Here is a 23,798-nt window from a genome sequence, read left to right as displayed (position 1 = left end):
CCAGTCGTAAGTGTGGAAGCCCACAGTGACACCTTTTCAGTCACTTTTCAGAGCAGGACCACACTTTAAATCGTAAAAATTGTTACCTGAAAATTTCTTTTCTTCTAGAAGTCAGGTCCACTGGTCCTACAATGGCTCTTCAACCAGAGGATTACTACTTGAAGAAACCTGACCAGTCACTCATCCTCTGGAGTACTGGGTTCTGCCCCTGAAGAGCTCATAAACGAGATGATTTCTCAAGCTGACATGAATGAATTTATTTTAACTTTCACTTGTATTACCAATAAACTAATTCAAGAAGATCTCTATGGGTCAAAAACTACTTGTGGCAGAACACCTGATCCATCTTTCAGAATTATCAGGGTCTCATTTTTGTTTCATATTAACGAAAATCATAGGTAACTCCTCTGAAGTAAAGGGAGTTACACAGGTATAAATTGGGTGTGAAGGGAAAATCAGGCCAATTTTGCTAAGATTATACGGCCTTAAACGCAAACAAGTGTGGATTCATTCTGTGGATCTGGCACCATCCTTCTTCATTTAACTATATCCAACAATACGAACATCATAGTTAAGGTTGTGCTAGAATCTCCCCTTGAGACTTTTGTAATTCTGTTCTCACCTAAACATTTTTTGAGAAAAGTAATGGATATTATAAATCTGAATATGTCTGAATTTCCTAAAGTGTGTTTGAGTTACAAGATTTTGTTACTGTCAAATATAAGAGTATTAGAAAATCACTTCTTTCAGATTTTTAGAAAGGGTGTCACTTTTTATGGAACACTTTTGTTGTCATGAAAATACATGCAGAAAGATAATTCTTTATTCTCAGAAAAAGAAAAACAATGCAAAGAAAAAGTGGACTACTTTACTTAATTGAGTGGTGTCAAACCAGTTTGCAGCAGTACAGCAAAAGTGACAATGCTGACGATTATGCCTATAATACTGGCAATGGTTATGATGTAGCTAACTGACTTATTTAAAGCAGCCACCATTTGTTGTAACTTATAAATGTGACTGAAGCCATAGACTGCCTTAGGGGACCACTATTTGCATGTGGAAGAGAGGCTGCCCTTTGTAAAGATGCCTACCATCTCATATTGTTTCCAATAGGACTAAAGCCAGGGTGGCCTCAGGGAAGATGACCAACCCAGTTCTCAGAAAACTGGACAGAAAACTATTAGGAGATGGGGCCCAGGAGACTGTGGGCAGAAGGAGGGAAGGTCCCCAGCGGGTTCCCCTTACCTTTGCCACAGCATGCCTCCAGATCTCCTAATTTCCAAAGATTTCCCCTAGCCTCAACAAATCCTACAGGACTCCTAGCTCTAGGGCACATGGTCACATTCTTTGAAAAAAAGCATAAGCATAACTCCACTAGTCAATAAGTGGTACATGTCTCCTTTGAATCAACAGAAGGTGTAAATCTGCTACAGTCCTAAAGCAAATGCTTGGCTCTTTGCTGAAGGTCTGGAGAGTCTCAGTTCAATCCCTGATGTGTCAGACAAGATAGAGACCATCACACTAGTATGGTGGGTGTGGAAGGAACAACTGAATAATTTACAATTCTCCCTCCCTCTACTCTTTATAGGAAGCAAAGCACTCTCTTAATCTTTCTGATAGACCCACTCCTCAATCACCTTTCTTGATGGCAAGATACGTCTGGTTTGCAGGGATCCTCATCAGAAGTTCACCACATGACACTGTCAGTCTAATGAGGCGGTGAGTCCTCCTGCAAAGGGCACAGCAGTGAGAGCTCAAGGAGGACTCCAAAGGTGCACATGGTCTGGTGGGAAGATTTGCTCCTCACAGCAAATCTTCCCTTCCATCCGATGTAGTGGACACATGAAGTAAAGAACAGTCTCCACTCCTTGGCAGAAGCAGCCTGTCACATGCAACATACACAGCACCTCAAACCATGGTTGTCTCTGTCAAAGCCACAGACCTTCCACAAGAGCAAGAGAGCCCCCAGCGCTAAGGTCCAAAGCTCCTGTATGCTGTGAACCCAGGCCCATTCATGGGAAGCAGTAGCCAGGATTCCCAGGGTACAGGAGCTATGAGCTCCAGTGCTGGAGGTTCCCTAACTTCTTTCAAAGCTCTGTGGCTTCAAAAGAGGCTCCTCTACTCTGAAGAGCCTCAAAGGGCTTGGCAGAGCAGATACTACATAGGACAGGTTCTCTCATAACAGTATAGGCATTCTTGAGCTGGAGTAAGATTTAGGCCATGAGGGAAGGATGTACAAACTGCTTTAACCTGCCATCTCATAAGTCAAACAAGAATATACGGAGATATACCTTTCTCACAGAACTGGAAGAGACCTTAAAGGGTCATCAAGTCCAGCCCCTTGCCTTCACTAGCAGGACCAAGTACTGATTTTGCCCCAGATCCCTAAGTGCCCCCTCAGGGACTGAACTCACAATCCTGGGTTTAGCAGGCTAATGATCAAACCACTGAGCTATCCTTTCTATTGCCTTGCCCTTATCCACACCTTTCCATAGAACTGGAATGGGATAAGTAGGGGAGGTGTGGCATTCATCTCCTCCATCCCGCAACAAGTCCTGCAGAATCACAGGAAAGTTTTCTCAGGTGAACATTACCTATCTCATTAGCCCTGCAATAAGGATGTGACAATTGACACCACAGAGGTATTCCTGTACCCATTCCTGCCTTCACTTGACTCTCTGCTTTCTCCACTTTCATAAACATCTGTGCTCCAGTCATTTTCCTCACACCATAAGGAAAGTGAGGAGAGCCATCCATTCTTCACTTTTCCATGTGCCCCCAATATGCGTCCCTTCAACTCCTCTATTAGAAATGCCACATTAGCATCATCAAAAACTTACTTTTAAACCAATTAAGGTTGGGTAAGTGCAAACCCTTGGTGACAAGTTAATGGCCATAAGAAAATGTCAGGTTACTGGACAGCTCTTAAACTGTATCAGACTCCTAACACGGCAAGTTTCTACTGAGAAAAGACTACACAAATCATCAAGAAACTCCCTTTTGCTTCAAACAGATAAGGAAACATACTACACAACACATTATGCTGCAAGCCAAACCTTAGCAATAACCTCACATTTTTGCTGTGAACACACACCACTCTCTTAACCTGTGCATATACATCAATGATGGATATTTGCTATTGTTGCTGAGGTTGTTAAAGTTTTGCCAAGGGTAAATGCAATACTTGCTACCATTAGACTAAGTCACCTGGAAAAGCACCAAAGCAGGGTGTGCCCTTCTTCCTGGAATCTCTGGAAGGGTCAGACAGGTCAGAGAAAGAAGCAGAGTTTACTTCTCTCTTTGGGGCTGTTCTGCAGCACCTCAGAAACAGACTATGAATTCAGGTTTTTGCGTCGCATCTTCTTTGTAGGATTCGCAAGAGCACCAGCAGAAGACCTTGCTTTTGGCCTTGAAATACTCTGAGGCACAGGTGTTTTGCACTCTGAAGAAACAGACTTGTCTTTGTAAGGAAACCTTCTGAAACAGTGAGTGCCAGCAAAAATACAGACGTTGACTCCATGATGAAAGGTCAAAGGGTGAGATGGCTGGGTACTATGAGCTAGACGAAATTGAGCTTATAGAGTCTTAATACCAGTAAAACTATCTGGGATCTCTTACTCCCAAGCTGCAGAGCAGAAAATCTAAAAGAGGTTCCTACATGACAAAATGGATGGCTCATTTCTTGAGAGACAAAGAAGGAAACAGTCATTTGGACATTACTATGGCCATTGATCCCTAAAAGCTGCTGACAGTACCTCCCTTTATTAATGAAACTTTCATTCCTGAGCCAATGTCTGTCCTGTTATGAAGGATTTGCTTCTCAGGAGGTGCAGCTGTCTATTCCTGCTATGTTGAGCTTTGTTTGAGTTGCCCTGGGATCACAGTTAAGGTTGGTAGGCTGAAGTGACCTTTTTTGACTGCTCCTTGACAGTCTGCTTGAATGCTGGGGGAAGGGAATTTGCTGGCAGGTTAGGGAAGCCTGAAAGGTTACTTCTCTCTTCCACTTGGGTAGAAGGCACCTGGGAACATCAGCGGCAAAAATTCCCATCTAGTCACTTTAGAAAGAGAAAGGTTGTGGCTTCTTTTTCCCAAGTGTGCTGTCTGCACACTGAGCTGCAGGAGAGAAAGATGGTTCAAGATTTCAGCAGATCTTGAAGAGCAGTCCTGCTCAGAAAAGTTAGACAGCCAAGCACAAACATGTCCCAAATGAAGTGAAAAAAATTTTAAATTCTAGAATATACTTTTAAAAAATTGCTCTTGCTTTGGAGAAGTAAATATGTTGTCCTGCTGCCATTTAAAGATAGGAGAGAACTGGTATACAATCCAAGGCTGGAGCCCAGACCTCAGGAAATAACTGACAAGCCTGATTTCTGCCTCCAAGCAGCATGTAAGCAGGAGCCTTTCCTAACCTGCTCTCTCACACAGTCCACACTACATCGGATCTAAGTTGACCCCTCCGTAGAGTTTGGTTTTTATTAAAGACATTAACAAGGCAACAAAGTTCTGCCCCAACTTTTACCCAGACTTGGATGCTCCTAGAATTGCATTCTTCAATCTGCTCAGCTCACACTCTGGACAGCCACTCCATTCAATCCACTCTAATGCCCTTACCTTATCTAGGTTGGGATTCATTTGACTCATTTCATCTGCACAACCAACTTACATTCCCCAGCAAACACTGTGGGGTGCTTGTAGGCAAACTCATCCAGCCTACTATCCTACAGCAAAAGCTAAAGATCTTTTGTGAGATATGTAGACCTGGCTATAAAGGAGAATGTATAACTGGAATAATTAACAATTTTGTTTATAACAAGTGAGGACTAGAATCCAGCTCATACTTCCACAGCTCTGCTGGCTCTGCAATGCTATCAGAAATAAGAAATGGTGAAAAATTATTTTTATTACTGATGCAGGAAGAAAAGAAACATATCTGTTCAGTGAGATATCATCACTTTTACATAGCCACTTTTCAAAGTAGACTACTACTTCGGGTGACTTGTAGTTAGGGTGACCAGACAGCAAGTATGAATAACTGGGACAGGGGAGTGGGGGTAATAGGCGTCTAGAAACACAAATCCCCAAATATTGGGACTGTCCCTATAAAATCAGGACATCTGGTCACCCCATTTACAGTCCACACAGGAAGTCTGTAGCATCCCTTCCTCCACAAGAAGTATTCTTCTTCAAGTTTTTAGTAATCTGAAGAATTCAAATAAAAAATAAAAAAATTTGAACTACTCACTGTAACACCGGCAAATCTGAAGTAATCATTTTTGTAGCACAGCACCCTCTTTGAAATATTAGAACTACATAGAATTTCTTCTAATGATGATGTTACAAGACAACTTCCTGGTAAGTATGTTCATTAATCTCAAAGTTCAGTCTATAAAATAAAAAGATGAAAGCTTGTTAAATTCATGATTTCAAAACGGACTTTCGATGTATTAAAATGAAACATGGTTATAGACTAAAATCTGTTAGCTTTGTATTAAATTTACTATTTCAATCATACGAAACTCCAAAAATTCAGAAAGAATATCCCGTGGCAACTTGGCTATATCCTTGCATACAGTCATTACAACTGGGCCCAGCCACATTAATCTGAACACTAGACAATATGACATTTTTAAAGACATTACATGCATGGCATTTTGTATTCCTAGATATATATTTATGCTGAAATCACATTAACAGAGTTTTGTATACATAATATTCTAAGAAAACAAAAAACTAAAGACACAAACAATACAAAATAAATGTAAATATAAGAGTATAGAGTGTGAGGAACTAGTGAACGCACTTTCTGTTCAACCCAGGAAAAAGGGAACCTATTCAATAGGGTTTAACTTCAACCGAAAGTTAATCCTGAGCTGAAGACCTTAAAACAAAATTCTTCTTCTTAACATTACCTTCCTAGAACTCCAGCTGCCTGATTAGACTAGCTAATAAAACGCAGGATGAGAGCGTTTTAGATGATTGGATTGCATAGAGGGAACAAACAGCAGATACAAGAATGTCTAACTGTGCTGAAAAGGATTTTAACCATGAGGATTCCAAAAACAAGGCTAAATTCATTCACCTTACACAGTAAGGCAGAACTTAGAATAAAATAGACAATTATGCATGCTCACAAGAGGAACTCTCTAGTCTGGAGACCAGTGAGTTAATCACATCACAAAGGCGACTTCTATGGAACAACTTTCCAAATTAATGGACTGTGTGAAACTCAGATAGGCTGATCTGTTGATACAACAGAATATGAGGAGCTGCTGTAAAGTTGTTGTATTAGACGAGAGTTTGATGAATAAAGCGTGTGTGTTGCTTTTCAGTATCTGTGGGAAGTGAAAGTGAATGCATTATGGATGAGATAAGACAAGACTGTGAGCTTGTCATGGAGATCACCGATTTCATGACTTTCTGTGACCTCCATGACTTCTGCAGCAGCTGGGCCAGCCACACTGGCCACTGTTGGGCCAGTCTCAGGCCACCCCCCACCAGCAGGAGTTCGGGTGTTGGAGGGGGCTCAAGCGCAGAAGGGGATGAAGACTCTGTGGGGTCTCCCCAGAAGCAGCAACATGTCCTTCCCTCAGCTCCTAGCTCCACACGCTGCCTCCGCCTGCAGCTACTGCCCTCGCAGCTCCCATTGGCCGTGCTTCCCGGCCAACGGGAGCTGCACAGCTGGCAGCAAGCAGAACTAGGAGCTTAGGGAGGGACATGTCGCCACTTCTGAGAAGCCGAATAGGGAGCCTGCAAGTCCCACCAACCACACCCAGCACCTGCAGTACCCCGAGCACCCCCTGTGCCACCACCCCTGAGCACTTGCAGGCCCCCCACAAGCACCCATAGTCCTCCCAAGATTTAATCAGGGGTAGAGTATAAGTCATGGACAGGTCACGGGCCATAATTTTTTGTTTACTGCTCATGACCTGTTGATGACTTTTACTAAAACTACCCGTGACTAAAACATAGCCTTCATTATGGAGCGATGCAGCGTGTTACAGAAAGCCTTGTAGACATTGTGAAGGGGGAAATGAATGCTAGGAACTTTTCATTCTGTGCCCTTAAAGTTGAGTGCATCCTGATGGATCCTTAAAAAGTCACTAAAATAAAGGGATTTTTTGCATTAATTTTCTAATTTTTATACTTGGCTGATGTACTTAAGTGGGTTCCGCAAGATTAGGGAAATGACAAGGGGAGCTGCATCTGCCTGGGAAACAAAGGTAGAAATTGCATTGATGAAGCTGCTCCTATGATTTGTGTCAAACCTCTTGAACATGAGAGACTGCAACATGCATTAGGAAGGTTTTTGTCTCCATGTCATTTTATCACCATTTAAAAAGGTACTGAAAGTAGATATTCCAGGAGCAACACACATCATATTTAGTAGCGATGACACAACACTCTATAGCTTTTCCCAATTCTGGAAAATAGATAGTCAGAAGCAGCCGCAGCAGCAGCTCTGCCTAGTGTGCTTCCCCATTCCTGTCAGCAAAAAGCACATCTCTCAACCTTCAAACCTGCAACTGTGCAACACCAGCATACAGAAGGGTGACCAATGACCAAAATACTTACAACATTTTCTTTCAGCCTCTGCAGTTGGTGTGGATTAAATATAACATTTATCCTTATGAAACTCTGAATTGGCACACATATTCATGGTTTTTAACAGCAAAGGCGATTAACCATTGGAACAAACTGCCAAGGGAAGTGGATTCTTCATCTTTTGGTGTCTTCAGATCAAAAGATCTATAACCTCCTTCTGGATCATGTGCTTTAGTCAAAACACAAGTTACACTTTAGTCCAGAGGTCAGCAATCTTTCAGAAGTGGTGCGCCGAGCCTTGATTCATTCACTCTAATTTAAGGTTTTGAGTGCCAATAATATCTTTTAATGTTTTTAGAAGGTCTCTTTCTATGTCTATAATATATAACTGAACTATTGTTGTATGTAAAGTAAATAAGGTTTTTTAAATGTTTAAGAAGCTTCATTTAAAATTAAATTAAAATGCAGAGCCCCCCAGACCAATGGCCAGGACCCGGGCAGCATGAGTGCCACTGAAAATCAGTTCGCGTGCCACCTTCGGCACACGTGCCATAGGGTGCCTACCCCTGCTTTAGTGAAACACAAATTACTGGGCACAATACAGGAGCAACTGGGTGAATTTTAATGGTCTATGATATGCAGGACATCAGACTAGATGATCTAATGATCCCTTCTGGCCTAAAATTCTCTGAATCCTTAAAGACAGAGCCTTTCATAGATTTCAGTAGTAGACAAACACCCACCACTGTCACCTTGACCATGGAGGAGCTACTAAGATTACCTTGGTCCCATCATGTCTTCTCTCTCTCAGTACCTTCTGTATCACTGGAAAACATACAACAGTACTCTCCCCCAATTCAGTAGAAACATGAGCAAAATGGATAGACTGTCTGTCTGCCCTTGAGAAGAAATGAGACACTGCATGTCCTGCATGATGATGAAGAAAACTCTCTCTGGAAACCTTCAAAAGCTGAATGTGTTTTGAATTAGTGGTCTGCCAGTGTTCTGGTGCCTGTTGCGGGTTTGTTTTGGTTTGTGTTTCTTGAACTAACAGGTTTTAGGTGGGAAGGCTATGACCGATACAGAGGCAGCAGTGAAAGACACAATGAGGATGATCGGATGTGGAAGCTGCGGCATGTACATGATCTTGGACGGAGTACCTGAAAAGAGTTTTGTCTGCATGAAGTGCTGCCTGATAGAGCTGATGGAAGAAAAGATCTGAGGGCTGGAGATGCAGGTGGAAACTCTGGCTGAGTTTAGAAGGGGGTTCGAGCAGACGATGGAGCAAAGACATGAGGAAGGCTGAAGGATAAGCTCAGACCTGAGGTGGAGAGCAGGACCAAAGAATCTGAGGGGAGACCCTGGGTGAGGAAAGTGGACAGTGAAGCTGTGAGCTAATGAGAATCAGAAATAGAAGGAAATAGACGGGCCAGTGAAGGAGAAAATAAGCTCAGGAACAGGTTTGCAGAAGTTGGAAAATGAAGAACGGGCCACAGCAGGTGGTTGCTGAGGTGAAGAGGGCTAGAGGAAAAGAGAGAAGAGCAGCTAGTCGCTACATGAGGAAGAGGGGATAGAGACAATGGAGACACACCAAATATGAGCCCCAGGACGAATAGCAGGATAGTTGCGAGAGGATTGCAAGGGGTGCATAGGAATCGAGAGGACTTGCCAGCCAGTGGTAGCCAAGGGATAGCCGGAGAATCAACAGTCACCAAGATAAAGGCAGGTTATGTTGGAAGTGGATACAGTCTAGAAGAATAGACAGGCCTGTAACTAGAGCTGATCCAGGAGAACAGAAGGGTGTGCTGTCTGCCAGGTGCTAAGATACGGGATGTGGACCTGAGGCTGAAAAGGATCCTAACGGGAGCAGGAAAGAATCCGTTGATTGTCCTTCATGTGGGAACGAATGATACGGCTAGATTCTCGCTGGAACGTATCAAGGGAGACTATGCCAGACTGGGAAGACGCTTAAGGAAATCGAGGCTCAGGTGATCTTCAGTGGGATTCTGCCTGTTCCTAGAGAAGGGCAACAAAGGTGTGACAAGATTATGATTATGCGATCAACAGATGGCTCAGGCAGTGGTGCTATAAGGAGGGCTTTGGGATGTATGGGCCACTGGGAAGCATTCATGGACAGAGGACTGTTCTCTCAGGATGGACTTCACCTGAGTAAGGAGGGAAATAGACTTCTAGGATGGAGGCTCGCCCAACTGATTAAGAGAGCTTTAAACTAGGAATTGGGGGAGATGGTTGGGAGATGTCCAGGTAATCTCCACGCCGAATTTAACATTGAGAGGGAAGAAAACAAAGTAAGAAAGGATACAGCTGTGGGCAGAAGAATGGACATAAGGAGGAAGGGTAGTGTAGATACCAGTCTAATAGGTGATACTGGTGGTAGAATGTCTGTGCCTAACCAGGTAAAGAATGTCAGTGAAGCCAAACGGCAAAAATTAAGATGTCTGTACACTAATGCGAGGAGCCTAGGTAACAAAATGGAGGAACTAGAGCTACTGGTGCAGGAAGTGAAACCGATATTATAGGGATAACAGAAACATGGTGGAATAGTAGTCATGACTGGAGTACAGGTATTGAAGGCTATGTGCTGTTTAGGAAAGACAGAAATAAAGGCAAAGGTGGTGGAGTAGCATTGTATATCAATGATGAGGTAACTGTAAAGAAATAAGAAGTGATGGAATGGATAAGACAGAGTCTGTCTGGGCAAAAATCACATTGGGAAAGAAAGCTACTAGAGCCTCCCTGAGATAGTGCTTGGGTGTGCTACAGACCGCCGGATCTGATTTGGATATGGATAGAGACCTCTTTAATGTTTTTAATGAAGTAAACACTAATGGGAATTGTGTGATCATGGGAGACTTTAACTTCCCAGATATAGACTGGAGGACAAGTGCTAGTAAAATAATAGGGCTCAGATTTTTCTGGATGTGATAGCTGATGGATTTCTTCACCAAGTAGTTGAAGAACCAACAAGAGGGGATGCCATTTTAGATTTGGTTTTGGTGAGTAGTGAGGACCTCATAGAAGAAATGGTTGTAGGGGACAACCTTGGTTCGAGTGATCATGAGCTAATTCAGTTCAAACTAGATGGAAGGATAAACAAAAATAGATCTGGACTAGGGTTTTTTTATTTCAAAAGGGCTAACTTTAAAGAATTAAGGAAATTAGTTAGGGAAGTGGATTGGACTGAAGAACTTGTGGATCTAAAGGCAGAGGAGGCTGGAATTACTTCAAGTCAAAGTTGCAGAAACTATCAGAAGCCTGCATCCCAAGAAAGGGGAAAAAAATCATAGGCAGGAGTTGTAGACCAAGCTGGATGAGCAAGCATCTCAGAGAGGTGATTAAGAAAAAGCAGAAAGCCTACAAGGAGTGGAAGATGGGCGGGATTAGCAAGGAAAGCTACCTTATTGAGGTCAGAACATGTAGGGATAAAGTGAGAAAGGCTAAAAGCCATGTAGAGTTGGACCTTGCAAAGGGAATTAAAACCAATAGTAAAAGGTTCTATAGCCATATAAATAAGAAGAAAACAAAGAAAGAAGAAGTGGGACCGCTAAACACTGAGGATGGAATGGAGGTTAAGGATAATCTAGGCATGGCCCAATATCTAAACAATACTTTGCCTCAGTCTTTAATGAGGCTAATGAGGAGCTTAGGGATAATGGAGGATGACAAATGGGAATGAGGATATGGAGGTAGATATTACCACATCCGAGGTAGAAGCCAAACTCGAACAGCTTAATGGGACAAAATCAGAGGGCCCAGATAATCTTCATCCAAGAATATTAAAGGAACTGGCACATGAAATTGCAAGCCCATTAGCAAGAATTTTTAATGAATCAGTAAACTCAGGGGTTGTACCGTACGACTGGAGAATTGCTAACATAGTTCCTATTTTTAGAAAGGGAAAAAAAGTGATCCGAGTAACTATAGGCCTGTTAGTTTGACATCTGTAGTATATAAGGTCTTGGAAAAAATTTTGAAGGAGAAAGTAGTTAAGGACATTGAGGTCAATGGTAATTGGGACAAAATACAACATGGTTTTACAAAAGGTAGATCGTTGTGCCAAACCAACCTGCAAAGAGAGAGATCTTCCTTTGAAGAAGGTACAGAGAACCTATATATTGTGAAAGCGCAGTGGAATCTAATTTACCCTCGCATTTCAGCAAGGCATCTGACATGGTTCCACATGGGGAATTAGTATTAACATTGGAAAAGATGGGGATCAATATGAAACATTCGAAAGGTGATAAGGAACTGGTTAAAGAGGTCGCACCTGAAAGGTGAACTGTCCGGCTGGAAGGAGGTTACTAAGTGGAATTCCTCAGGGATCAGTTATTTAATCTTTTTATTACTGACCGTAGGCATAAAAAGTTGGGTAATGTGCTAATAAAGTTTGCAGATGACCACAAAGCTGAGAGGTATTGCCTAACACAGAGACAGACGCGGAGACATCATATGGGAAGATCTGATGACCTTGCGTAAACGTGGGAGAAGTAAGTAATAGGACTCGAACATCTTAATAGTGGGAAAAGTGCAAGGTCAGCATTTAGGTGATAATCAAAATTTTAGTTATAAATTGGAGACACAATCACGTTTGGCCGTAACACGACGAAGGAGAAAGACCATGCAGAGTATTTGGTGATCAAGGATACTATGAGTCGCCATGTGATATGGTCACTTAAAGCTACATGCAATTTTTAGGATGCCATCGCGAGGTATTTCCAGCAAAGATAAGGAGTGTTAGTAACCATTAATACAAGGCACTGATGAGACCGTCATCTGACTATTGTGTGCATTTCTGAATGAATTCAAACTGGGAACAGGTTCAGAGACGGGCTACTCCTAGGATGATCGAGGAATGGAAAACCTGTCTTATGAAACGGAAACTCAAAGAGCTTTGCTTGTTTAGCACTACACCAAAAGAAGGTTGAGGAGGATATGACTTGTTACTGTATAAATATATCAGAGGGACTTAGCTATTAGGAGAGAGAGGGAATTATTTAAAGCTAGTACCATGTGGACCACAAAGAACAAATGGATATAAACTGAACACTAGGAAGTTTAGACTTGACAATTAGATGAAGGTTTGCTAACCAATAGAAGAAGTGCACGTTCTGGAACAGCCTTCTAAGGGAGTAGTGGGGGCAAAAGACATAGTCTGGCTTTACCGACTAAGCTGATCAAGTTTATGGAGGAGATGGTATGATGGGATAGCCTAATTTGGCAATTAATTTGGCAACTGATCTCTTTGATTCAGCAGTCAGTATGCCCAGTGGTTCTGTGATGGATGTTCGATGGATAGGACTCTGAGTTACTACAGAGAATTCTTTCCTGGCATGCTGGCTGGTGAGTCTTGCCCACACATGCTCAGCTGGTTTACACTGATCGCTGTATTGGGGTCGGAAGGAATTTTTCCTCCAGCGGCAGATGGGCCGAGCCCCCTGGACGGTTTTTTCACCTTCCTCTGCAGCATGGGTCACGGGTCACTTGCTGGAGGATTCTCTGCAGCTTGAAGTCTTCAAACCATGATTTGAGGACTTCAATAACTCAGACTAGGTTAGGTGTTTGTTACAGGAGTGGGTGGGTGAGATTCTGTGGCCTGCATTGGGCAGGAGGTCAGATTAGATGATCACAATGGTCCCTTCTGACCTTAAAGTCTATGAGTCTATATTCCTTTGAGAACATTCTCTGGCTGAGTCCACCACAACACTAGAATTACTTTTGGGAGAGAATGAGGAGTATTTGTGGCACCTTACAGACTAAAATTTATTTGAGCATAAGCTTTCGTGGGCTAAAACCCACTTCATCAGATGCATGCAGTGGAAAATACAGGAGGAAGATATATATACAGAGAGAACATGAATAAATGGATGTTGCCATACCAACTGTAACGAGAATAATCAATTAAGGTGGGACATTAGCAGGAGAAAAAAAACTTTTGAAGTGATAATCAGAATGGCCCATTTCCAACAGTTGACAAGAAAGTGTGAGTATCAGTAGGGTGAAAAATCAGCACGGGGAAATAGATTTTAATTTGTGTAATGACCCATCCACTTCCAGTCTTTATACAAGCCTAATTTAATGGTGTCCAGTTTGCAAATTAATTCCAATTCTCCAGTTTCTCATTGGAGTCTGTTTCTGAAGTTTTTTTGTTGGAGTATTGCGACTTTGAGGTCTGTAATTGAGTGACCAGGGAGGTTGAAATGTTCTCCAACTGGTTTTTGAATGTTATAATTCTTGACATCTGATTTGAGCCATTTATTCTTTTGTGTAGAGACTGTCCGGTTTGGCCAATGTACATGGCAGAGACACATTGCTGGCACATGATGGCATATATCACATCGGTAGATGTGCAGGTGAACGAGCCTCTGACAGCGTGGCTGATGTGATTAGGTCCTACGATGGTGTCCCCTGAATAGATATGAGGACAGAGTTGGCAGCGGGCTTTGTTGCAAGGATAGGTTCCTGGGTTAATGTTTTTGTTGTGTGGTGTATGGTTAACTGCAGGTTGGGAGGCTGTCTGTAAGCGAGGACAGGTCTGTCTCCCAAAATCTGAGAGAGTAGGCGATCGTCCTTCAGGATAGGTTGTAGATCCTTGATGATGAGCTGGAGGTTTTAGTTGGGGGCTGAAGGTGACGGCTAGTGGCGTTCTGTTACGTTCTTTGTTGGGCCTGTCCTGCAGTGTCTGACTTCTGGCTCTGTCAATGTTTCTTCACTTCAGCAGGTGGGTATTGTAGTTGTAAGAATGCTTGATAGAGATCTTGTAGTTGTTTGTCTCTGTCTGAGGGATTAAAGCAAATGCCATTGTATCTTAGAGCTTGGCTGCAGACCATGGATTGTGTGGTGTGGTCTGGATGAAAGCTGGAGGCATGAAGGTAAGTATTGCGATCAGTAGGTTTCCAGTAGAGGGTGGTGTTTATGTGACCACCACTTATTAGCACTGTAGTGCCCAGGAAGTGGATCTCTTGTGTGGACTAGTCCAGGCTGAGGTTGATGGTGGGATAGAAATTATTGAAATCATGGTGGAATTCCTCAAGGGCTTCTTTTCCATGGGTCCAGATGATGATGATGTCATCAATGTAGTGCAAGTAGAGTAGGGGAATTAGGGGACAAGAGCTGAGGAAGTGTTGTTCTAAGTCAGCCATAAAAACGTTGGCATACTGTGGGGCCATGCAGTGTCACTGACTTGAAGGTATGCATTGTCCCCAAATGTTAAATAGTTGTGGTTGAGGACAAAGTCACAAAGTTCAGCCACCAGGTTTGCCATGATATTATCAGCGATACTGTTCCTGATGGCTTGTAGTCCATCTTTGTGTTGGTGTAGAGCACTTGTACATCCATAGAGGCCAGGATGGTGTTTTCTGGAAGATCACCAATGGATTGTATTTTCCTGAGGAAGTCAGTGGTGTCTCAAAGATAGCTAGGAGTGCTGGTAGCGTACGGCCTGCAGAGAGAGACTACATAGCCAGACAATCCTGCTGTCAGGGTGCCAATGCCTGAGATGATGGGGCAACCAGGATTTCTAGGTTTATGGATCTTGGGTAGCAGACAGAATACCCCTAGTTGGGGTTCCAGGGATGTCTCTGTGCAGATTTGTTCTTGTGCTTTTTCAGGGAGTTTCTTGAGCAGATGCTGTAGTTTCTTTTGGTAACCCTCAGTGGGATCAGAGGGTAAACGCCTGTAGAATGTGGTGTTAGAGATCTGCCTAGCAGCCTCTCATTCATATTCCGACCTATTCAGGACGACAAACACCTCCTTTGTCAGCCTTTTTAATTATGATGTCAGAGTTGTTCCTGAGGCTGTGGATGGCATATTCTGAACACGTTGGCCTTGCTTGGGTTGAAAGTATGTGTCACTAATGTTGAAAAGGTCTCATTCTGAGTCTGGTATGAAGCGTGACAAACTGCTGAAGCTGAAGAACCCTGAAAGAAAATGATCTTTTAGAGGAGATTTTGTATCAATATCTGTATGACAGACTGAAATTTTAGATCTCTCCCCATTGGAAGAAAAACTTTGCCTTCCTGAGAGTCAAGATCTGGCCCCTGTGAATGTGATTCTTTGAGTAGGAAAGAGACTTTTTTTCATATTCATCAAGTCCTAAATTGTCCAAAAAAGAGTACACATCAGGCAAATGTTTTTCATAAGGCCTTCTTTTGTTGTAGCTTTGAGAAATCAATCATCCGAATATAGACAGACAAAAATACCATAACATCTCAGACAAGCTGCTAACAAAACCAACATTAAAACTGTTGTGCAGCATAAAAGGCCAAAAGATAGAACCTTGTATTGAAAATGATCCTGGCAGATAGCGAAGTGTAGACGTGTGTGGAGATTTGGCCTTACAAAGATATGGAAATATGCATCCTCCTTTAGTTCAAAAGTTGAAAACCAACTTAGAGTCAAAAGGGAATGAATAATAAACACCAGAGTCAACATATGAATCTAGAGCTTCCTGCTATGTGTGTTAAGCTCTCTCATGTCTAACAGCAGATAGAGACCTCCAATTTCCTTTAATATTAGGAAATATCTTGTGCACAACACCCCTTTCTGGACCCCCTTGGAACTTCCTTTATTGCTCCTAATAAAATCAGAGACTGGATTTCTTAATATGTTCTCGTGGGACAGGTACCCTGAAAAGGGAGAGAAAGGGGACCGATAAAGGTTTTCTAATTCAAAAGGCACAGACTTTCTCTATTACTTCCAAAACCCAACTGTCCAGTGTGACTGAGGTCCATGCCTGGAGGAATTGAGAAAGCTAACTTCCAAATGGTGGGGAAGTGGATACACTGTTGATCGGTCTGCAGCTCTCAATCCTCATGTCAAACTTGTGACTTGACATTTGACAGAGATGACAAAATTGAAGGACGCTTTACTTTCATTCAGGGCTTGAAAAGTTTCCTTCCATTCAGATACTGCCTTGGATCCATAGTCTAGTGCAGAGACCAATGCTTTATACAGAACTACTTTCTCCTTGATTCTGAACTTGCCTGGAGCCACGACAGAACTCCTGTCCTTAGCATTGGGCACTTATTCAAATTTGTAATCAACACAACACAGCCAACAGTTCTTGAAGCCTATTCTGTAGATCCTTCTGAGCTTGCGCAGGGAATGTGGAGCAAACTGATCATCTGGATAGAGAATAGCCCTCATCCAGGCACACGAGGCACTAGGTTGAGCATCAGACACCAGGAAGATGACTGGATAGGATACACACTTTTTAAAATTCTTCAGCTCTGACATGGAACTGGAGATGGAACTGAAGAGCTAAGTATTATTAATTACAACAAAGGAATTAAATTATCTCATAACTATTAAGCTCTCCTAACTATGATTAACAGTAAAACTAGCACTAAGATCTCTAAACTTGCTTTGAAAACAAATGTGGAGCCAAAGGACCTGGAGAGGTTCACATCTGTCTTCTGGTGCAGTTGAAAAGAACTTGAGTGGTACGGAAGAGTCACGCCCCATTTACAGTCTTACAGTCACAAATGCAGAAAGAAGGGCTAGGAGGGGCATCTAACAGACACTTCTACTAGAATGTTTCCACTATCTAGCCTGCAGTAACTGGTGCATCCCATGAGTGGGAATATGCAGAGGACACTCAAAGAAGAATGGACCGTTTTACAGGATTAAGTATGAAAATGCACAATACAGTTGACATAGCATGCATTTTGTTATTTTGGTATGCCTTTTCCCTTCACTCCAGGACTCAGAACCATGCTGGAGCCCTCCACAACCAGGGGCACCAGGGCCCATGCAATCCCACTCCTCCCCTTTCAGCCACATAGGTTTGGAAATGAAAAACTCCTCGGAGGAGCCAGCCAGATATTCAGCTGGGAGCAGGGAACTTTTAGATTTTGTTTTTTTAATCGCATCTAGCACAATGGGCCCTGATCTCAGTTGGTCATGAGGCACTACTGAAACAGTACTACTAACAATATATTTTTATGCTGCTTCAAAGCAGTAAAAAAATGATTTATCTAACCATAATTTTTTCTTCTCTGAAGTGGGTATCTGATGCTCTGTGATCCATTACAACTCGTTTATTTCTCCTCAACTTCCAAGCACAGAGACTCCAGTCTCTTTTTTTTATTTTAAACATTCCTTTCAAGTTTCATAATGTGCTTCTAGCAAGGGGAGATGTTCAGATAACTGAAGCCTCAGTCACCAGTCCAAGCTGAGAAGGCAAATTATCAATTTTGATTAATGAACATTACAAAATTTAGCTATCACCAAAAATCTACTTATTCATTTCTTACACAGCAAAGTCAGATCCCAATAGGAAAGAATTCCAAGATTCCCCCCCCCCCTGTAAAAATGCTCCATAAGGGAAAATTAAATATTTCCCCTCCAACTGGAACTTAATGCAAAAATTGGTAATGCCCTGGGGTAACGTCTCAGGCCTGGTCTACACTACAAAGTTAGGTCGACATAAGCCACGTTAGGTCAATTGAATAGTGTATGCGTCTATACTATCAAGTCCCTAAATGGCCTGTAAAGTCAACTTCTGTACTCCACCTCCGTGAGAGGTGCAGCGTTTGATTTGACATTCATGAGTCGGCATGGGGCTAGTGTACACCAGTGGCTCTCAAAACCAGTCCGCCGCTTGTTCAGGGAAAGCCCCTGGTAGGCTGGGCCAGTTTACCTGCTGCATCTGCAGGTTCGGCCTATCACGGGTCCCACTGGCTACGGTTCGCTGCTCCAGGCCAACGGGGGCTGCGGAAAGCGGAGCAGACTGAGGGATGCGCTGGCCGCCAGGGGCTTTCCCTGAACAAGCAGTGGACTGGCTTTGAGAACTACTAGTGTAGACAATGCATTGTGTAATTCAAATGAATTGGCCTCCAGGAGGTGTCCCACAGCGCTCTGCTGTAACAGCTCTGGAGACCACTTTCAACCCCACTGCACATCAGCCAGGTACACAGGAAACAGCTGCTCCCTTGTGAAAGCCCCAGAGAACTTTGAATTTTCATTTCCTGTTTGCTCAGTGTGGAGAGCTCGCGAGCACATGATCATGGAGACTCAAGACCGCAAATGCGATCCAGCACGGAGTACATAGGAGGTAGTGTATCTTATTGCTGTGTGGGGAGAAAAGTCTGTGTAGACAGAGCTCCGACCCAGCAGAAGAAACACTGACATCTATGCCAAAATCGCCAGGGCATGGGGGAAGAAGGGCTACACCAAGGATACACAGCAGCGTCACGTGAAAATAAAGGAGCTTCAGCAAGCATATTAGAAGACAAGAGAGGCGAACAAACATTCTGGTTCTACCCCACAGACATACCACTTTTATGAGGAGCTACATATGATTCTTGGCAGCAACTCCAACACTACCCCAAAATGCTCCATGGATACCTCCCAAGAACACTGGGCGACCATGAGCAATGAAGAGGACATTGTTGACAAGGAAGAGGGGGAGTGTGTGTGGCAAGCAATCAGAGGATCCATTCTCCCCGACAGCCAAGAACTGTTTTTATCCCTGGAGCCCATCCCTTCACAGGAACAGCTGTAGGCAGAGTGTGATGCCAGGGAAGGCAGCTCTGGTGAGTACATACTTCCAATCAAACCATAGGGGTTACATGCTATTATTTTTAATGTTTATTCTGAACAAAAAAAGTAGGTGCAGTGGGTATCACTGGCCACTCCAGCTATGCAGAGGGTCCACTCAGAAAAAAAGCTGTTTATGTGAATGGGAATGACCCTGAAAATTCTCTATGGAGATCTCGAGGAAGCTTTCATGGAGGTACTCTGCAATCCTTTGCAGAAGGTCTCTGGGAAGGGCTACCTTATTTCATCCACCACGGTATTAAGTCTGCTGCCATCACTGCAGCACACAGCACTGCAACATAAGGACCTGGTTTGTACCCAGACACTTGCAGCATCCAGCCACGGTGAGTAAGGCCACGAGGCATGGGTGAGAGGTCTTGTGCTGCAGCTTTTGTGAAGGTATCCTTAGGATCACTGGTTGAAACTTCCAAAAAGCCCCCTTTCCCCTAGCAACCTGTATTGTGCTTGAGGACAGGCACCAGTGTAAAGCCCCCCAAATAGTTTGTTTTTACAAAAACGGCACGAGTTTGGTTGTGTTTGTTTGGGGGTTTTTTGGAGGGGGAGGGAGGGAGACAAACAGGAAGGCATCCTCCGTTTCCCCTAGATAACCATACGCGATACCATTCTCCTGAGAGTAACAGAGGCAGCAAGGAGTTTTGATGATTACTTGTTACTTATATTGATTGACTGTTTACAGTAGTGTGTGTTGTGTGCTGGGTACTTTCCAAGCTCCCATTAAGGACAGTCTCTGATTCAAGCAGCTAACAAAATAAGACATCTAATAATTTAAAAAACCCAACCAGATGCCTCAACGTGTCTGATTGCTCCTTCATAATCCGCAGAATCTCTTCCTGTGTGGTACTCACTTGTTCCCTGCATGTTCTCCTGTCCTCCCTGTCCCTGTCTAGGTTCTCGGACAGTGTAATCCTCCATGCTTTGAGCTCCGTCTTGTGACTCTTTGAGGTGTGCATTAACTCATTCGACATGTCCTCCCAAGTTGTCTTTTTCCGCCTTCTAATCTAGGAAAGTCTCTGTCCCAGTGTGGAGGATGCACCAACTGATAAAGTTTCAGATGCAAGGAATACAAAGCACAAGGGTAGCACTGACAGTGCATAACATTACACCAGAAGCAATGTTCTCTCTTTTTATAAAAAACCCACCCCTCAATGCACTTCACTACAAGCTGCAACGTAATAATAACCCCTGGCTACTGCAAAAGTGACAAGACGGAGCTCAAAGCATGGAGGATTACACTGTCCGAGAACCTGGACATGGATAGGGAGGACAGGAAAACATGCAGAGAACAAGAGTGTACCACACAGGAAGAGATGCTGCAGATTACCGAGCAATCAGACACACTGAGGTGTCTGGCTGAGGTTCAAGAAAGGCAGCTGGATGCTAGAGTCACTCTGCAGCCTATGCTGAACCTGCTGTCATCATCGCCATGTTCCACATCCTCCTCCCCCAAAGTCTTATGAGGGGAGGGTACAAGGACCAGAAGGGAGCCCATTCCCACACCTTTGATTGTTATTACAGTGTATCTGTAAGCAAACTGTCCTTGTTTTTCCGCCCACAGTGTTATCTGCCCTTTTGCCCCAGGTTATCTTATTTTTCTTTGCTGTCTCTGTGTGTTTGTGTGCATCTCAATATGTTACGTTTTATTATGAACAGGCTTTTTATTTATTCAACACATGCCAGGTAGTGCAGGTGGAGGTTACAGGGGATAAAATACAATGAAAGGAACAGTTTGGTAAGAAACAACACAGATAAGCGTCACATTACTGAAACTGGTTTTCAAAGCCTCACAGAGATGCAAAGTCCCTCAGTGTGCTCTTCTTATTGCACTGGTATCTGGCTGCTCCAAATTGGGTGCCAGGTGATCTGCCTCAACCCTCTACCCACCGTAAACTTTTCTCCCTTTGTTTCACAGATATCATGGAGCACACAGCAGGCAGCAATAACAATGGGGATATTACTTTCACTGAGGTCTAACCTTGTGAGCAAACAACGCCAGCGACCTTTGAAATGTCCAAAGGCACATTCCACCACCATTCTGCACTTGCTCAGCCTATGGTTGAACTGGTGCTTACTGGTGTCCAGGCTGCTTGTGTATGACTTCAGGAGCCATGGGAGCAAGGGGTAGGCTGGGTCTCCCAGGATCACAATTGGCTTTTCAACATCACCAATGTTTATTTTGCAGTCTGGAAAGAAAGTCCCTGCTTGCAGCTTTCTGAGCAGACCAAGTTCCTAAAGATGCATGCGTCATGCACCTTTCCCGACCATACCACATTTAGGTTGGTGAAATTGCCCCTATGATCTACCAGCGCTTGCAACACCATTGAGAAGTACCCCTTTCGGTTTATGTACTCTTGGGCAAGGTGCTCTGATGCCAAGATAGGGATATGCATTCAGGCTATAGCCCCATGGCAGTTAGGGAACCCCATCGCAGCAAAACCATCCATTATGTCCTGCATGTTGCTCAGAGTCAATACCCTTCTTAGCAGAAGTCTGTTGATTGCCCTGCAAACTTGGATCACAACAGAACCCTCGGTAGTTTTACCCACTCCAAATTGATTCCCCACTGACCGGTAGCAGTCTGGCACTGCCAGCTTCCACAGAGTTATCACCACTTGCTTCTCCACTGTCAGAGCAGTTCTCATCTTAGTATTGCTGCACTTCAGGGCTGGGGAAAGCTCTTCACAAAGTTCCTGGAAAGTGGCCTTATGCATTCAAAAGTTCTGCAGCCACTACTCGCCATCCCATAGCTGCATAATGATGTGGGGTCCCACAGGTCACTGCTTGTTTCCTGGGCTCAGAAGCAGCACTCAACTGTGTCAAGGTGATGTATGACTATTGCCAGCAACTGCGAATTGCTCTGCTCTATGGTCTTCCAGCTTGCGTGGCATCACATTGTTCCACATAGCAGCTCCTGTACTGAATGGGTACATACTGCAGGATACAGCGTGAGGTGTTTGTAACAACAGTGTATAGCTGAGGTCATTCTCTTCCTTAAGTTTTGTCTAAGGAGAGTCAGTCCTGCCTGGAATATCAGGCAAGCCTACTAAAGAACCAGAGAGGCAAATGGCCGCTCTGGGTCAGAGCCCCAGATATCCCGCAAAAATAAGCTGCATGCCATTCTAAGGGGTGCCTCTGCAACAACCCCACCCATTGCTTTTCTCCTCCCCAACCCCTCCAGGGCTACCGTGGCAGTTATCCCCCCATTTGTGTGATGAAGTAATAAAGAATGCACGAATAAGAAACAACACTGACTTTATTGCCTCTGCAAGCAGAGATCAAAGTGGGGAGGGGAGGGCAGTTAGCTTACAGCAAAGTAGAGTGAACCACCATTCTGCACTTGCTCAGCCTATAGTTGAAAATGGGAATCTGTTACAAGCACTAGGATAGAAGCACAGGCAGGACTGAATCTCCATTTGTGTGTGGGCCTTTGGTTGACCCCGGTAAAATATAAAATGTCCCAGGATATGTATGTTGGGGGATAGTTCTAAACAGCAACTTAATTATTTTATTTGCAGCAAAATGTAGAAGTCTAAGTATCTGATTGTGAGCCCTGGTACCAAGGAGTAGGCTGGGGTAGGTGCGACCGCGCAGTGCTGCTGACTGGGAGAGCAGCCTGAGGCAGAAGTCTCCAGCTGCCATGATATTCCAGGCAGGACTGAATCTCCATTAGACAAAACTTAAAGAAGCGAATGACCTGGAGTCATTCCCATTTTTGCCCAGGTGCCCCCAGCCGACCTCACCAAGGCCAGCCAGGAGCACCCACGGGACAATGATGACGGATATCAGTTCTATTGTACCATCTGCCATTAGCAAGGCAAGGCAAGGGGATGCTTCTGTGTAGCGCTCCAGCACCGTGTCTGCCAGCAGCATCCAGTAGACATATGACGACGACGACTGGCTGACGACATATACCCTGAACCACCCGCGACAATGTTTTTGACCCTTCAGGCTTTGGGAGCTCAGCCAAGAATTCAAATGGTTTTCAGAGAGTGCAGAAACTGTGGGATAGCTACAGTCATCAGTCGCCCCTCCCTCCGTGAGTGCCCATTTGATTCTTTGGCTTTCTGGTATGCTTGTCTCAGCTCCTTAAGTTTCATGCAGCACTGTGTTGAGCCCCTCTTGTGGGCTCTGTCCATCACAGCCCATTTTTTCAAATGTTTTGGCATTTCGTCTTTTGGAACGGAGTTCTGATAGAACAGATTTATCTCCCCATACAGAGATCAGCTTTAGTATCGCCCGTACGGTTCATGCTGGAGCTCTTTTTTGATTCTGGGACTGCATGGTCACCTGTGCTGATCAACACTCTACACTGGTCAAACAGGAAATGAAATTCAAAAGTTTGCGGGGCTTTTCCTGTCTACCTGGCCAGTGCATCCGAGTTCAGACTGCTGTCCAGAGCAGTCACAATGGTGCACTGAGGGATAGCTCCCGGAGGCCAATACTGTCGAATTGCGGCCAACACTAACCATAATTCGAAATGGCAATGTCGATTTCGGCGCTACTCCTCTCGCCGGGGAGGAGTACAGGAATCGATTTTAAGAGCCCTTTATATTGAAGTTTTGCCTAAGGTGCAAAATATCCTTGCACCGGCCCTGCCCTAGGAGGTGCGTGCACCTTAAATTAAGAACCACTGCACTAAACTGATAAGATTTGCATTTTAATTTAATTTTAAATGAAGC

The 23,798-nt window shown here is 43.8% G+C and overlaps 1 protein-coding gene across 3 annotated transcripts in view; it reads right to left on the bottom strand.

Annotated features, from left to right (window-relative positions):
- The window catches only part of STAG1 (STAG1 cohesin complex component), a 352,185-nt gene that overhangs the window by 272,025 nt on the left and 56,362 nt on the right, over positions 1 to 23,798 (bottom strand). For all 3 annotated transcript variants that reach the window (XM_075068598.1, XM_032778796.2, XM_032778798.2), the window contains one exon: positions 5,243 to 5,383. In XM_075068598.1, coding sequence (XP_074924699.1) covers positions 5,243 to 5,271 — 29 coding nt within the window. In that variant the 5' untranslated portion in view covers positions 5,272 to 5,383. The remainder of the gene's footprint in view (positions 1 to 5,242; positions 5,384 to 23,798) is intronic.

Source organism: Chelonoidis abingdonii, chromosome 8 (genome assembly GCF_003597395.2).
Source record: "Chelonoidis abingdonii isolate Lonesome George chromosome 8, CheloAbing_2.0, whole genome shotgun sequence".
Classification (NCBI taxonomy): domain Eukaryota; kingdom Metazoa; phylum Chordata; order Testudines; family Testudinidae; genus Chelonoidis; species Chelonoidis abingdonii.
Note: the sequence above shows the minus strand (reverse complement) of the source record. Positions and strands in the feature narration are given on the sequence as shown.